This window comes from Patagioenas fasciata, chromosome 10 (assembly GCF_037038585.1).
Source record: "Patagioenas fasciata isolate bPatFas1 chromosome 10, bPatFas1.hap1, whole genome shotgun sequence".
NCBI lineage: Eukaryota > Metazoa > Chordata > Aves > Columbiformes > Columbidae > Patagioenas > Patagioenas fasciata.
This window is the reverse complement of record NC_092529.1, coordinates 3,184,109-3,199,296: the sequence shown is the minus strand read 5'-3', so window position 1 is coordinate 3,199,296 and position 15,188 is coordinate 3,184,109. Positions and strand designations below refer to the sequence as shown.

General features: G+C 56.1%; 1 protein-coding gene across 4 annotated transcripts in view; it reads right to left on the bottom strand.

Moving 5' to 3' along the window:
• Nucleotides 1–15,188, bottom strand: part of PLXNA1 (plexin A1) — a 120,639-nt gene that overhangs the window by 34,165 nt on the left and 71,286 nt on the right. For all 4 annotated transcript variants that reach the window (XM_065845594.2, XM_065845597.2, XM_065845596.2 and 1 more), the window contains exons 10-16: nt 13,605–13,805; nt 6,042–6,138; nt 5,003–5,193; nt 2,582–2,733; nt 1,653–1,773; nt 1,211–1,347; nt 530–697 (exon numbers count right to left, since the gene is read on the bottom strand). In XM_065845594.2, the coding sequence (XP_065701666.1) occupies nt 530–697; nt 1,211–1,347; nt 1,653–1,773; nt 2,582–2,733; nt 5,003–5,193; nt 6,042–6,138; nt 13,605–13,805 (1,067 nt within the window). The remainder of the gene's footprint in view (nt 1–529; nt 698–1,210; nt 1,348–1,652; nt 1,774–2,581; nt 2,734–5,002; nt 5,194–6,041; nt 6,139–13,604; nt 13,806–15,188) is intronic.

Here is a 15,188-nt window from a genome sequence, read left to right as displayed (position 1 = left end):
GCAGAGAGGGCACCAGGGCAGGTTGAGCCCCACTGGTTTTTCTCCACAGTTTGGTGTTAAAAGCCCTGCGGTCCCGGTGAGCTCGGCCATGCCCCTGGGGAGCTTGCTCCTCATAAACACCCCGGGGAAGGTTTCTCTTGGTGCTAACGCTTAATGGATTCCTTTGCCTCCTCCTCTCCAGCCAATTCAAACCTTTTAGAAAAATATGTAAACATTTGGAAAAAAAAAAAAAGTAAAACAACCCGATGGGAAATATTTTAATTTCATTCACCGCCGCCAAATGTCAAGCTGAAATTAAGCAGATCCAAAGCGCTATCTGCTTTTGCCCCCTGCCAGGCTGAGCACTGCAGGCCAGGAGTTAGCAGGGCCTTGGTGCCAAACCATTGCTCATGGTGCTTGTCATGTCTCTTGAGCACGGCCCAGCAGCAATCACAGCAGCACAGGGATGTACCCATCGGGAGGGGGGATCTGTATGGAAAACAGCCCCCCCTGCATCCCTCAACCTCCTTGTGGGCACCCCTTGATTCACCTGTTGATGCTCCACTCGGGATCGATCTTCTGGATGGTGGGGTCCTCCGTGTAGTTGTACTTCACCTCTGGGTTGCTCAGCTCGGCGCGGTTGATGTTGATGAGGATGGGGGAGCCGCCGGGGGTGTGCCCGGGGGGGGTCCTGCACCGGATCTCACGGGCGCTTCTCCTGGAGCAGAAACGCAGAACCTGTCAGTGCTGGGGCAGGAGCGGGCAAGGCGGACCAGGGGTGGCCAATGCTGCCCGTGAGCCACCTGTCCCTCGCCCTGCTGAAACTCCAGAGGGGTCAAAGAGAAAAAAGGAGGAAAAAAAGAAAGAAAGAAAAAAAATCCAGGCAATGAAACAAAAGGCAGCTGGGAGAGGCTGAGCAGCTCCTGAGCGTTCCCATTGCGCGGCTGCTGCAAACAGCAGCGATTAGGGCTGATAACCAGTAATTACCACAGGAAAATATTTAAAGAGCCGCTCCATTATCATCCCTAATCTAAAAATTATCCACTTCATGCCTCAGGGCTTTGTGCTTTTAGAGAAAAATCCCTGTTCTTTGGGCTCTTCCTGCAGGCTCTAACACACAGAGGATTCTCACGGAGATGCCTCCAGCCGCCCACAGGGTTTGGCTCTCAGGGTCCCTCCTGGCTCCAGAGGTGCCCAGTGTCCATCTCCCATCACCCTTCGTGCCTCTCACCATGAAAAAGCACAGGGCCGTCCCCCGATGGTGACAGAGACATTGCTGCCGGCGTTGAGGTGGCTTCCTTCGATGGCGATCCAGGTGCCACCAGAGAGAGGGCCCCGGGCTGGGACCACACGGGAGAAAGTGGGCGTCTGTCAAAGGAAAAGAGCATCCCTGGTGTCAAGGCCGTTGGGGACCAAAACCCATGACCCCAAGCAAATGGGGGTGGGATGGCAGAGGAGAGGGACCCATGGGACAGCGGTGGGACACGATGCTGAGGACTGGCAGTGCCAGCAGGACTGTGGGCAGCCTCAGAGAAATTCAACCAGCATTGCCAAACACCCACCCAAGGCATCCCTGTCTGCCCCCCAGGGAAACAATGACCAATTGTCCAGTTCACCCAGAAAACCACCCCGAGTGACCCGGGACCAGCCCTGTCCCCTGGCACGGCGCTTACCACGAAGGTGAAGCTCTTGGGGGACGTGGCGCGGTAGCTGGGCGAGCAGTCGCGGATGCACACTTCCACCCGCACCTCGTGGACCTTGCTCGGACTGGCATCTCCGATTTCGCACACGATCCTAAGGGATGCAGGGAAGGAGCACTCAGTGCCCCAGCACCGAGACACTCCCTGTGCCAAGATGGGGATGAACCAGGTTCAGAAAGCAACAGGTCTGGCACCAAGCATAGGTCCCCGGTGTCAGTAGGATTCATGAGAAACCAAGGTAGTGACACCCAGTACAGGAATGACTGTTGGAGAGGGGCCAGAAGAGCCACAGAAATGATCCAAGGCTGGAACAGCTCTGCTGGGAGGACAGGATGAGAGAGTTGGGTTGTTCAGCTGGAGAAAAGAAGCTCTGGAGAGACCTTATTGTGGCCTTTCTGCACTTAAAAGGGACCTATGAGAGAGATGGGGACAGACTTTTGAGCAGGGCCTGTTTTAAACTAAAGGAGGGGAGATTCAAGCCAGACATGAAGAAGGAATTGTTGTCCCTAAGGGTGGTGAGAGCCTGGTCCAAGTTGGCCATGGAAGTGGTGGATGAACCATCCCTTGAGACATCCCAGGCCAGGCTGGATGGGGCTCTGAGCAACCTGAGCTGGTGAAGATGTCCCTGCTCATGGCAGGGGGGGCACTGGATGCGTTTTGAATGTCCCTTCCAACCCAAACCACTCTGTGATTCTGTGTTGGCACTGCCAGCCCTGGAGGGAGCTTACCCAAAGCCCTGGGGTTCCTCCCAGAGTGACCACATCCAGCAGGCACTTCTCTCCCAATTCAGCCCAGTCAGCTCCACATCTTCTGCAGCCTTGGGCAGTGTTTGAGCACCAGCACCCCTGTCCCCCACCTGCGGCGGTGACCTGGAACACACCCACCCCTCACCGGGCACTTACTGTTCAGCACTGATGTACTCGCTCTCGATGGGGATGCACATCACTTTGCCGACCCGAACGCCCCAGCGAACATCTTCAAACTTCAGGCCCAGGTTCTCCCCAGTGATGGTCAGACGGGTCCCTCCTTGTCTGGGGCCGGTCTCAGGTGACAGCTAGAAGAGAGCACAGCCCATCAGCTGAGAGAGTGGAGCCGTGGAGACACCTCACTCGAGCAGCTGTGGGATGCATGGAGCAGATGGGTGATGACAAATGCCAACACGTCTGTAAGGAGACCATGGACTGGGAAAGAACTCCCAAATGACAGTCACATCCACAAATCCCCCCAGGAACAAGCCGAGAGGTACCAGATGTGTCCAAGCAGAGGACTGGTATTTGGTCACCCCGCTGCAGGCAGAGTTGCCTCATAGGTGACAAGGACATGGATTGGAAGGGGACAGGGCAGCATCAGTCATGGCTCCGGATGAGCCAGTGAGGAAGAACATGGAGGTCCTCACACCCAAGATGTCCTCAAAGCAAAAAAGCATCTCCACCAGGTCTCTGTGCATGGCAGGCAGTAGGGAGAAGGGCTTTTCTCCACCAGCAAACCCTGTGCCAAGGCCAGCTGGGAAGGGGGGGACCTCACCCTGGTGCTGCGCCTCATTTACCAGCATGATGCCCAATAAAGCGGGCAGGTGTGCTGTGACAGCCAGCGGCGGGCTGAGGGGTGACGGGAGGCATGGGCCCGTGGCTGCTTCCAGCGAGGCAATCACAGGCAGTTTTACACCAGCGCTCACCAGCCCCAGGGCCCAGCGCCCAGCTGCAACACTAACTGGGATGAATGGCAGGGCTCTGTGCCCCTGTTGGGACTGTGGACAGAGCTGGGTGACACTGGTGACACCTGGATGGAGTAGGGGAAATGGCAGCCGCAGGCAGCAGATCGGTTCCTGCTGCACCTGAAATTATTGCAAAATTCGACGGTGACTCAGGGCAGGAGAGCTGCTGCTGAGGCTGGACAGCATCAGCTGCTGGGAGTGGTGTTTCACAGAATCACAGCCTGGTTGGGGTTGGAAGGGACCTCTGGAGATCATCCAGTGCAACCCCTCTGCTAACGCGGGGTCACCAGAGCAGATCGCACAGGGTCACATCCAGACAAGTTTGAATGTCTCCAGAGAAGGAGACTCCACAACCTCTCTGGGCAGCCTGGTCCAGGGCTCTGGCATCTCAAAGTATACAAGTTTCTCCTCATATTCAGAGGGAACCTCCTGTGCCTCAGTCTGTGCCTGTTGTGCCTCATCCTATTGTTGGGCACCACTGAAAAAGATTCTGGTTCATCCTTTTGGCACCCACCCTTAAGATATTTACCAGCATTTCTAAGATCCCCTCTCAACTTCTCTTCTCCAGGTTGAACAGCCCCAGCTCTCTCAGTCTCTCCTCATCACAAAGATACTCCAGACCCCTCAGCACCTCCGTAGCTCTCTGCTGGACTCTCTCCAGTACACATGGATGCCTGCAGCCCTGGTCACGTGGGCACAAGAGGACAGGGCGCATCCTACAGTGAGGCCACCTTGGGCCACCCCTGGTATGACCCAGCCACCGTGACCTCTGTTCCCACCATGCCCAGGGGCCCAGCTTTGGGAAGTTCAGCCCTAAACAGCGTGGGAAGCCACAGGAGACAGGGAGCCCGGCAGCCCCACACATCCTCGTAGGGATGCAGGCTCTGGGGTTCAACCCCGCTCCACAGGAACAGATCCATTTCTCCTGACAGTGCTCCAGCAGGCAGCTTTGCAGGCAGCACTCCTTGCAGGCAGGGACGTGTCCAAGGGAGGTGTCACCCCCATGTCCCCATGCTGCTGCCACCCTGCAGACCCCAGCACCGGTCCCCTGCGAGAGGCAGGCAGCAGCAGGGAAGGCACGACTCTCATTTCCAGCTTCCATCAGATAAGACACTGAAACCCAAACAGATCAGATCCTGCACTAAGACTCCAGTAATTAACACCGTTGAGGCTTGGCCAGTGTGGGTAAACAGAAGGTATCCAGCAGAAATACCCACCAGTCCCTCCTCGTGCACTCTGAGCCCGTCCCAACAGGCATGCGAACATTAATATACACAGTCTTATTAAACGAAGGTCATAAAAGCTGTCAGGAAAGGGCAATGATGAACTATTGATGCACACATGGCGACAAGAGGAGCAACCCAGAGCCGCGGCTTTCCTGGGATGCCCCATCCAAACACAGGAGGAGCGGTGGGAATCTCGGAGACAGGCCAGAAAACCCAGGGCACGGGAGTGGTGGAGAGAGGATTTTAGCCTTGGAAATTAAAGTGGCGACAAGAGATACTCAATCCTAAACATCGAGTAGTTTTGGCTGCTGTGATGTGCCAGCAGAGAGCCCCATCCCCACCCATCTCCCAGTCCATCTCCCATCTCCTCCATCCCCACGTACCTTGGTGATCTTGGGGTCGGTGCAGCGGCTGTTCCCGCTGCTGGCGTGCATCCAGCTGCTCTCGTAGGCCAGGCAGTGCTGCCGCAGCGAGCAGCGTCTCTCCGACACGCACCAGCCGCACTCGAAGCGTGGGTCGGCCTTGAGGCACAGCCCGCAGCTCTCCCGCAGCGCCGAGCACTTGTACAGGTGGGCTGCAAGGGCAAGAGGAGCAGGGGATCAGCGCGGCCCACCCAGCCTGTGGCTTACAGACCTTTTATACAACTTTAATCTAACCGTTGGGGTTGAAGGGACCTCTGCAGATCACCCAGTCCAACCCCTCTGCTCACGCAGGGTCACCAGAGCAGATCACACAGGTCGGTCCAGGTGGGTTTGAATGTCTCCAGAGAAGGAGACTCCACAGCCGCTCTGGGCAGCCTGGTCCAGGCTCTGGCACCTCTAAGTAAAGAAGTTTCTCCTCACATTCAGACGGAACCTCCTGTGTTTCAGTCTGTGCCCATCGCCCCTCATCCTGTTGTTGGGCACCACTGAACAGAGTCTGGTCCATTCTCTTGACACCCACCCTGGAGATATTTATCAGCATAAATAAGGTTCCTCTCAGCTTCTCTTTTCCAGGCTGAGCAGACCCAGCTCTCTCAGCCTTTCTTCATAAGAAGGATGCTCCACACCCTTCATCATCTTTGCGTCCTGCTTCTCGACTATCTCCACTAACTCCTTGTCCTTCTCAAACCAGGGAGCCCAGAAGGGGACACAATATTCCACATGCAATGGGAGAAGAGTCCCCGTTCTCACCCCACCACTGCATGCATGTCACCAGTTCCTGGGGGAGAAAAGCCCCATGAGCAGGAGGCACCAGCACCCTGGACTCAAGGTCACAGCAAAACTTTGGGTTTTCTCCCGAAGTTTCTTGAAGAACAGCCTCTTGTTTAGAAAGCCGGCTGACGGATGCAGCCAGGGTATTGCTCCCGCCCCGAGACCCCATGCAAACTGCGTTCAGGGGGATGAAGAACAGTGGGGCACCCCCGTCCCATCTCTCACTCACCCTGGATGTTCTGGGGGTTGTCAATGACGAAGTTCCCATTCCAGACCACAGACAAGTTGACGGGTAGGTCACTGATGTCATTCCCTTCGTAGAAATACTGCCAGAGGGGACAGAAGGAGGCAAAGCCTGTTAATTCATGAGGCAAAACACCTTGGTGAGGGGCAGAGAGGCACACGACTCCATTCTGTGGATGTCTCCTACCAACTCAGAGGAGAGGGATGGGGGCCTGGTTCCCAGGGTGGGACAGAGCCAGGTGCCACCCTGGTGCCACGCCAGCCCTCAGAAAGGTCTTGGGAGAACATCCCTGTGCTCCCCACCCACCCCACTCCCAGCCCCATGCTGTGTTTGGCCATTGGCTGTAGAATCATAGAATGTCCTGAGCTGGAAGTGACCCACAAGGATCACTGAGTCCAACTCCTGTCCCTGCACAGGACAACCCCAAAATACCTTGCTCCAGGACCAGCATCACCACCCCATTCCCTGCTACCACACTGTGGGATCCCGTCCCCCCAGCTCCAGGGGACCCTAAACTCAGGCCTCAGCACCCACTGTTGTCCAGATGTCCCCACCTCCGTTCCAGCCCAGACAGCACCTCCTCCCTACCCAAACCTCTCTTCCCCTGCCTCGACACCCCAGCAGCCCCATCAATATTCTCCGCACAGCCCCTGCACACAGGCGGAGAGGTTTAATCGATACGGAGGCAGGAAAGCAGTCGGAACCGTCCCTGACAGCTAATGACCTCCTCCGGCAAGAGATTCCCCGCTCCTCGCCGGAGAAAATGACAGGCGTGTCAGGAGAGATTAAATGAATGATTCATGGGTTGCTGGAGTTTGTTAGGGAGCGGCGGACGCGCCGGCAGCGGCTCACCCGGCCACAGCCCTGCCACCACCTCCAGCGTCACCTGTCACAGCCCCGGTGCCATACCCGGAGGAGGTGGCCTCAGCATCTCCTCCCGCAGCGCCCCAGCTGCTGCCCCACAGAACATCTGTCCCAGCCAGCATGAGGGACCACACTGGTGGGGCTGCTCTCCTCAGCCCCCTCCACGGGAGGCAGGGATGTGGCCCATGAGAGAAGTCAGCATGCCCAGGTGGTTGTGGGAAGCAAGAGACGCTTGAGTCCTTCTCACCTCACCATCAAAGCTGGTCCCTCTTGTGCCGAGTATCTCCCAACCACCAGCATCACCAGCCACAGTGCGGCAGCAAACACGACACCCAACGGGGCACACTTCCAATGTGAGTCATGGCGACCGCAACACACCCCTCCCTCATCCCCTCAATGTGTAAATGAGAGGCTAAGCCTTGTCCCCAGTAACACCTCCACAGCTTTTGGGTGGTGGTCCTACACCCTGGGGTCACCCCACCCAAAGGCAGGGGAGGAAGGCTGCCACTCATCAACCACACACAGCAGTTGTAAGGCATGAGACCTTCAACCACAATGTCAACTCTTTCTTGAGCACTCGACAGCTCCACCACCGTGTCCCTACCCCATCACCTCCTATGCAGCATCCCAGACACAGCACCTCTCGTGATGTTTCCTTGGAGGACCTTCAGCCACATCTCCACCACACCATCTGCAACCAGAGCCTCTCAGCAACATCCCCATCACCAGGCCTGGGAAGATGGAGCCAGAAACAGGTTGGGCATCCAGATCTGCTTCACCTTCCACTGTCCCACCCGAGGACATGCCCGGCAGGACCACAACGAGGAGCTGGCCAGACCTGCAGCAGCGATCAGAGCCCATCCCCTGGCAGCAGGATGGAACACGTGCTGGGGACGGCGGCAGCGGCGCCGGAGCAGAATTTCGCTGTGACGAGCCACGTGGCAGCGTAAGTGAAATTGGCATTTTCAATTTGTACTCTGACATGTCTCATTTGGGGCCCTGGCATCTCGGGAAGGCATCCAGCCTGCAGCTGTCCAAAACACTTATTTGCATCTCTCTGCCCCGGCTGCTTTTGGAAATTAGTTCTTCTGGGAGGGGGTTGGAGGAAGAAGAATAGGGGGAGAGGGAGGGGGAGCATTAACTCTTCACACACCAGTCCTGACACAACAACGCACGTGCACAAGAGATGGTGTCCCTCTGGGAAAGGCCACTGTGCAAAGGACGCTGGATTTGCCTCAGCATGGAGCCGGATTGGATGGTGGGGAGCGGCCGGGAACACAGAGTGACATGGAGGGAAGTGGCAGACGAGAGCAAGAGTTGTGTCCCCGGCTGGTGTTCGCAGCTTGGGATCACCGAGGGAATGCGGATATCAGTGAAAAACGTGTCCTCGGTGCCTGTGTCTTCGTCAGCAGAGATGGGCAGCGGGCCTGCAGCTGGGATGCCGTTACTGATCCCAGTAGGATGCTGGAGCTGGAGGGGCAGCTTGGCTGCGTGCGGGCAGGAGCTGCGGCTGCAGGGGCTCAGGGCTCAGCCTCGCGGGACACCAAGGTCCACCCCACCTCCCTCTCATTTCCAAAGCACCTCTTGTTTTGAAGGATGTTTTCAAAAGGCCTGATGGCAGCTGCTCGTGCTGTAGCGTGGGCAGGAAGGTGCCATCCCCACCCCTGGGCACAGCGGGGAGGTGGCAGTAGCCCAGCCACGGCAGCTGAGCAAAGTAGCGGCCACCTTCTGGTCACAAAGGCCCCACAAGCAGTGGGGGTCAGGCAAGGAGAGGTGCTCACCAACCTGTCCATGCCATGACAAGAGCCCAGGGACTGCCAGCAGGCCATAGAATAGAATCATCAAATCGTTTTGGTTGGAAGAGACCCTCAAGATCACTGAGTCCAACCATAACCCACCCCCGGCACTAATCCATGCCCCTGAGAACCTCATCTCCGTCTGTCCAACCCCTCCAGGGATGGTGACTCCAGCACTGCCCCGGGCCGCCTGGTCCAATGCCCCACAGCCCTTTGGGGAAGAAATTGTTCCTAAAACCAACCTCAACCTCCCCTGGCGCAACTTGAGGCCGTTTCCTCTGCTCCTGGCGCTTGTTCCTGGGGAGCAGAGCCCAGCACCCTGGCTCCAAGCTCCTTTCAGGCAGTTCAGAGATCAGAAGGTCTCCCCTCAGCCCCTGTTCTCCAGCTGAACCCCCCAGGTCCCTCAGCCGCTCCCATTACACTTGTGTTCCAGCCCCCTCCCCAGCCCCATTCCCTTCTCTCAACTATCCCATCATGCTGGCTCCTCCCTGCTTCTAGCTAAGGGGCTGCTAAACATCCATTAAACACTTAACTGTTATTAACTTCCCAGCTAATCAATGGCTGTGGCTGGCAGCAGCTGGGATGAGCTGCAGGAGGGGAGACTGGGGGGTGAGCAGGGGATGCCCCTACCCAGGCAGCCTGGCTATCAGACCACATTCAACTCTACAAAGCCAACCAGAACCCCCCGGCTGTGCTGCAGGACGATGTGGCACGGCCCTACAGCTGTCTAGAGGCCGAGCTATGGGAAAGGGATATTTGCTCTGGGAGCAAAACACAACGGGCACAGCCCCGAGAGACAAGCAACAGCACCCAAGAGAGAAGCGGCACCCAAGAGAGAAGCGTGCTCCCCACAGAAGGGGATGGGGGAAAAGGTGTCATCAACTGAGTCAGCAGTGATGTGAGTGGCTTGGCTCCTCACCTAACGCATCCACAGCCTTTTCCATCTTTTCTGAAGAGCCCACAAGGCGAGTGTGGAAGGGCTGACAGAGGACCAGCACCAGCCCCGCTGACCTGGATACAGCTCTTCTCAGCAAGGTCTCCTTCCGCAGGAATGCGGTTCAGGCAAGAGGACTCCTCACCAAATCCTTCTCAAGGCTCTTCAACCAAAACTGATCTCAAGCATCTTGCTGAGTTGGACAACCTTGTGTGCATGTCCCAGCTCCAACTGTCACACCCATTCCATTCCCATGAGGGGGATGCAAGAGCTGTGGGTGCCACCACTCCAAAGGTCTCACATTTGGTTCCAGCAAGCCCACTGCTCACCCATCAGCAAAGTCCACCCAGAGCCACCCACCTCCCCTTGGGGTGAGTGATTCAGCTCCCCAAGAAGGTGTCTCCAGGGGACAGAGCCACAGCAGCGAGGGGGCTCCCCAAATCTGGGGGCAGATCACACCTAGATGCACTTGGAGATGCTCCCGCAAGCGCTGTGCCAACTAGCCAAGGCACTAGCCCTTCCCAGCCCAGACAAGGCAGGGTGGCCCCTGGGCTATCACAACCCCCTGGCCATGGGGCATCCACCCCACTGCAGCCACAACCTGCGCAACCGTGAAGACGGCGACGAGGGGGCTGCCCCTCTGCCAGCAAACCCACACATCCAAACTTCCCTCGCAACCCCCCCTCCCTCCCACATGCGCCATCCCCCTGGGCTGCATTTCTGGAGGAGCGCTCGGGCTGCAGCTGTGTCCTATTTTTCTGTAGTTGATGACCTCAACTCCTTCCCCGCGCTACGGGGATGGCAGTAATGTACATCGCGTCTCGCCAGGGCTCAACTGCAATTCATCATTATTTTATCTGCTGGAATTTAATTGGATCCTATCAAACTCTCCTGATACTCCCTTTTCACTTTAAACACTGCTGCAGGAAAGATAAATGTAGGCACTGCTAGGACAGAGAGCGCGGCTTTGTTGGCGAACGGTGCTGGGGTTGTGGGCTCCAATCCCGCTTCCCTCTCCATGGCTGGTTAATTAGAGATACACATACTGGAGGTGTGCGGCACTCAGAACAGGGCATGTGTGTATGATTTATGTTCCTCTATAAATACACCCTAGGCCTAGTAAAATACCGTCATCCACATAACGGCACAACTTGACGGTAACGCTTGGCCTCTGATTCTGGATCTCCTTTTAATATAAATCTCTTCCTGTCCTCCCCCGCTATACACAAGCTACTTCGCCCGGATTCCTCCTGCTCAAAATTCGGCAGGGCATAAGTGAGAACCAGAGACCCTGAGAAGCCATCAGAGCAACACCCAGGCCCCACCGCAGCACAAAAATACCCAGAAAATGTAAATCTACCAGGTCTGCCTTCCCAGCATCTGCGCCTGGGGTTGGGCACCACAGCCTCAGCACCTGCGTTGGGTACCACTCGTGTGCCCACCCTGCCAGCCCAGCTCTGCACCCACATCGCTTTGTCACAAGGATAAGCTGCTCCCGGACAAACATCCTGACTGTTGGACAAACATCCCGATTCCAGCTTGGCCGGAGGGCAGCGACCTCCAGAGCCACAGCCAAAACGGGTGGACAGGGGGGGTTGCCCATGGTGGAGGGATCAGCGAGGACGGAGTCAAAAGGGAGCCAAGGAGGTGACGCAGCTGCTCCTCGCCACACAGGGCTTTGGTTAAAAGGGAAGGGAAATAATTGAGGCGTGAGGCTTAATTTAAAGTGCTGAGATGACAAACTCAGCGCTCATGGAAAGGAGATCAGGGGTTCTTCCTATTTTTACATTTAAAGGGAAAGAGCAGCTCTGGGGCTATTTCGCATTAAGAGGAACTTTCTGGGGAGAAAAAGCCAAACCCTTGCCAGCGAGAAACACCTGTAGCCATTTTGCCAAAGCCAGAACTAAATCAAATGAAGTCCAGTTGTTACAAGCAGTATTGCGGATTCGGGACTGTGGTACAACAGCAAAACCGCTAATTTTCTGCAGCAATCAGAAGCACGAGCCCCGTCAAGGGATGGCAGATAAGAAAGAATGGCCCAAGGTAGAGATACCTGGGAAATGTAAGCTGGGCGTTACCTGCACACAGGTGACCATTCCTCCACCCACCGCTGCAAGAAGTGTCTGCCTCCAGAAGGCTTAAAATAACTGATTAACAGAAAGAAAAAGTTTACCGCAAAGAATTTCTTTTCATAATTAGGCTTTTCTTTTTGCTTCTTCACAAAGCATGTGGAAAAACCCTTAGAATTGCTTTCCTTCTGAACAGCAAAAAGAAACCAAAGTGAGGAAAAGGGGTTTTTCTGCTTCTGTTTTTTTGTCCTGGGATGCGTAGGGAACACTAGGCCTGGTCTCCCTTGAGTTTGCTGAAGATCTATTGGGTGTCTCTAATAATGTTTATAGCTGACACTCAAACCTTAATGAATGGACTGCTGAATATTTAACCACGATGTCCTTCCTTCAAAGCACTAACAAGCCATTGGAGTTTGACAAGCACTAAAACGAAATAAAAGACAAAGAGTTTTAAGCGCCTTGACTTATTATCCCTTCCATTCACCCTTGATTCAGGAAAACATCCCTAATTCCGCAGAGTAATTAACCTCTTGTTTAGATCCCACTGAACTCCTGCGAAGTGTGCTGAAATGCCTTCCCATGGAGACGACATCCATCCCTCACTCCCTGCCGGGGAGGGATGTCATCCTTGCCCTATTTCTCCACTCGCCAGTGTCCTCCACACCAGACAAGACCCAAAATCCTAACCCAAAAAATGAATCGCGATGGAAGAAGCGTGTGGGTCACCGGTGGGTGACAGCACACGAGCCTGAAGTGCGATCAGCCAGCCAGATGGACTGCAAAAAAAGACGCGGAGGAGACAAGCGCCGCAGAAGTGCGAATCTGAATCCCCACACCATAAAGCAGCCTGGCTAAATGCCCTCAACTGTTAAAGCAGGCGAGCAGACCCTGAAAGCACGACAGCTTTTTACAAGCCAAAACTCTCTTCTTCCATCTGCAAAGCCACCCTGTGCCTGAAAGCCACGTCTCCTGCCTGAGACCACGGCCCCACGGAGCCGCTGCCACCCGTTCCTGCACCCACACAGCCCAAAACGCCTCCCACACGATTTACAGCCAATTTGCTTTGCTTTCCGGGCATCCCTGGCCATTTTCAGGTCAAACATCCACTACTGTCAGCCCAGGAGAAGACATCGGTCACCTCGGCTCTGTGTGTGGACCGTTCGGTGGGCAGACGCACCTCAAGCTGTCCCATCCATCCGGAGAGGAGCTGCAGAGGCCACCCGGCTCGTGACACTGGTGCTGACACCAGAGAGTCAACCCCTTCCCTGGGCAGCCTGTTCCAATGCCTGACAACCCTTTATGTGAAGAAATTGTTCCTAATATCCAATCTAATGCACCAGCAAGGCCAGGATGGAGGGCAGGCAGGTGGATGAGGCAGCTGCGGGTGGGAGCTGGAGACAGAGAGGGGCTGCAGGGGACGGAGGGGACATGCTGGCAGGCACGGCTGCATAGGGGAGTGTGTGCAGGAGGACATGGAGAAGGTGTCAGCTCTATCCTGCTTGTGAAGGGGGGTGTCCTAGTTTGGTGTCAGGGGGAAGCAAGAGCAGGCGAGGGGAGGGGAAGACAAGGCTCCGACACGTCCGGGCCAGCTGGCTCCGGCCCAAGCAACTTTCTTCAGTTTTCCAAAGCCAATTTCCTTGGAAGCGCTCCTAAAGCCTGGCGGCTCCCCTTGCGGGGCTCTGGCGCTGATCCTATCTGGAACAACCCCAAGCATCTGGGGGGAGCAAGGGAGAGTCCACCCCACACCCCACGAGCACCAGAAACCCCCATTACTTGCCCACGGGAGAGCAAACCCAGCCACGCAACGAGCCAGGACGGTCCTGGCACAGGGCAGAAACGAGCAGGTCGCTAATGAAGCCCGCGGCCAGCCTCCCCGCGCACTCACCGAGGTGTTCTGGCACTGGATGCTGGTGCTGTTGAAGCGCAGGGCGGTGACGCGGGTGGTGCCGCCGGGGATGTGGAAGATGCACTCGTAGTTGCGCTGGCCCGACTGTGGCTGGGGCAGGTTCTTGGCTGTCAGGGTGATGGGCTTCACCACACCAACAGGGATGTAGATCTGGGTGGAGGGCAGGATCTGGGGACAGTCCTGCAAGGGGAACAAGGGGCAATCGATTAGCAGGGAACACCATGGAGTCTTCCCCAGCACTCCCATGGCCCTCCGCTTGGTTGACAGGCTACAACAATACCACATGCTTGAGTAAATCCTTATGAGCAGCCAACCCCAAACCTCCGACCAAAGCCCTTAAGACAGAGAAGGAGAGCACAGAGGAATCCAGTGGCATCGCTGTGGGGTGTTTTGACCAGCTTGGGTTGATCCAGGTGGGAGATGGGGAGAGGATTCAGCTATGGGACTCACAATCTGGCACTGAGACAGCAGCAAAAGTTTGGGCAAAAATGAGATAGGCTTGAATGTCATCATTGCAGTCAGTAGGTTTCAGAGTTAACGCCCACTGGGCTGTGTGTTATCAGGCTACCCTCTCAGCCCTCTTTACAGCCTCCATCCCCCTTCCTTCACAAGCGGACAGAAAAGCCTTTTCTCCCTTTGACACTGCAACATGCTTTCTGCAGCGTGGCAGAGAATCTGATCTGCAGCGAATTTTGCTGCTGCTGCTTCTAGCAGTGAATCAGTGTCACCCCAACCAGCCCGGCTGCAGGCTGCCCAGAGCCAGAGCCTCTGGCCAGGGGATGCTGGTGCATCCAAGGTGGGGAGGAAGGCAAAAGCGAGGGGCTCAGCACCCCTACACGCTCCCTGGGGAAGAAGCCGTCGACTTTTAATAGCCACAGGCTCCCAGCTGCTCTGGGGAAGCCAGTGAGACTTGTGTGCGAAGCACAGGGGAGCAAGAGGGAGCAAAAATAAATGAGCTCAGGCAGCAAAACAGCTCCGCGTCCCCTGGTGGGTGCCACTTTGGCAACAACAGCCTGATGCAATCCCACGCCGGCTTTGCCGAACTGGGAGGAGGTCTCGCACCTATGACAGAGTCCCGGAAGTGTCAGCTTGAAATAACGTCAAGGGGGAATAAAGTGTGCCGAAATGAGCTGCTCCAAAACCAGAAACGGCAGCAGCTGCCCTGCTGCTCTCACAGCGCTGCTGACGGCCACGACGTGGTGGCAGCTCTTGCCCCAAGGCCACCAGTAGCCCCGTGTGACCAGCGCTGGCCAGCTGCCTCCTGCCACCCCGCAGCGAACCGGGCTGCACCCTGCCCAGCACTGGGCTTTATCTCAGTTGGTAGGATTAATCCAGCTTTCAAATGATGCAGAGATTTGAAAAAGAAATCACTTCATTTAGCAAATATTGACAGAAAACTCTAACTTGTTTTACTCTTTAAGCTTCCTGTTCTTCACAAGCCTGCACTGCCCAGGCACATGCCTTCCCCACGGGGCACACAGACACTTGGTGAGGATCAGGTCCCAGCTCGCTCCCCAACACCTCCACCTCTTTATTTTCCTTAATTATCGCTGCTGGCCCAGT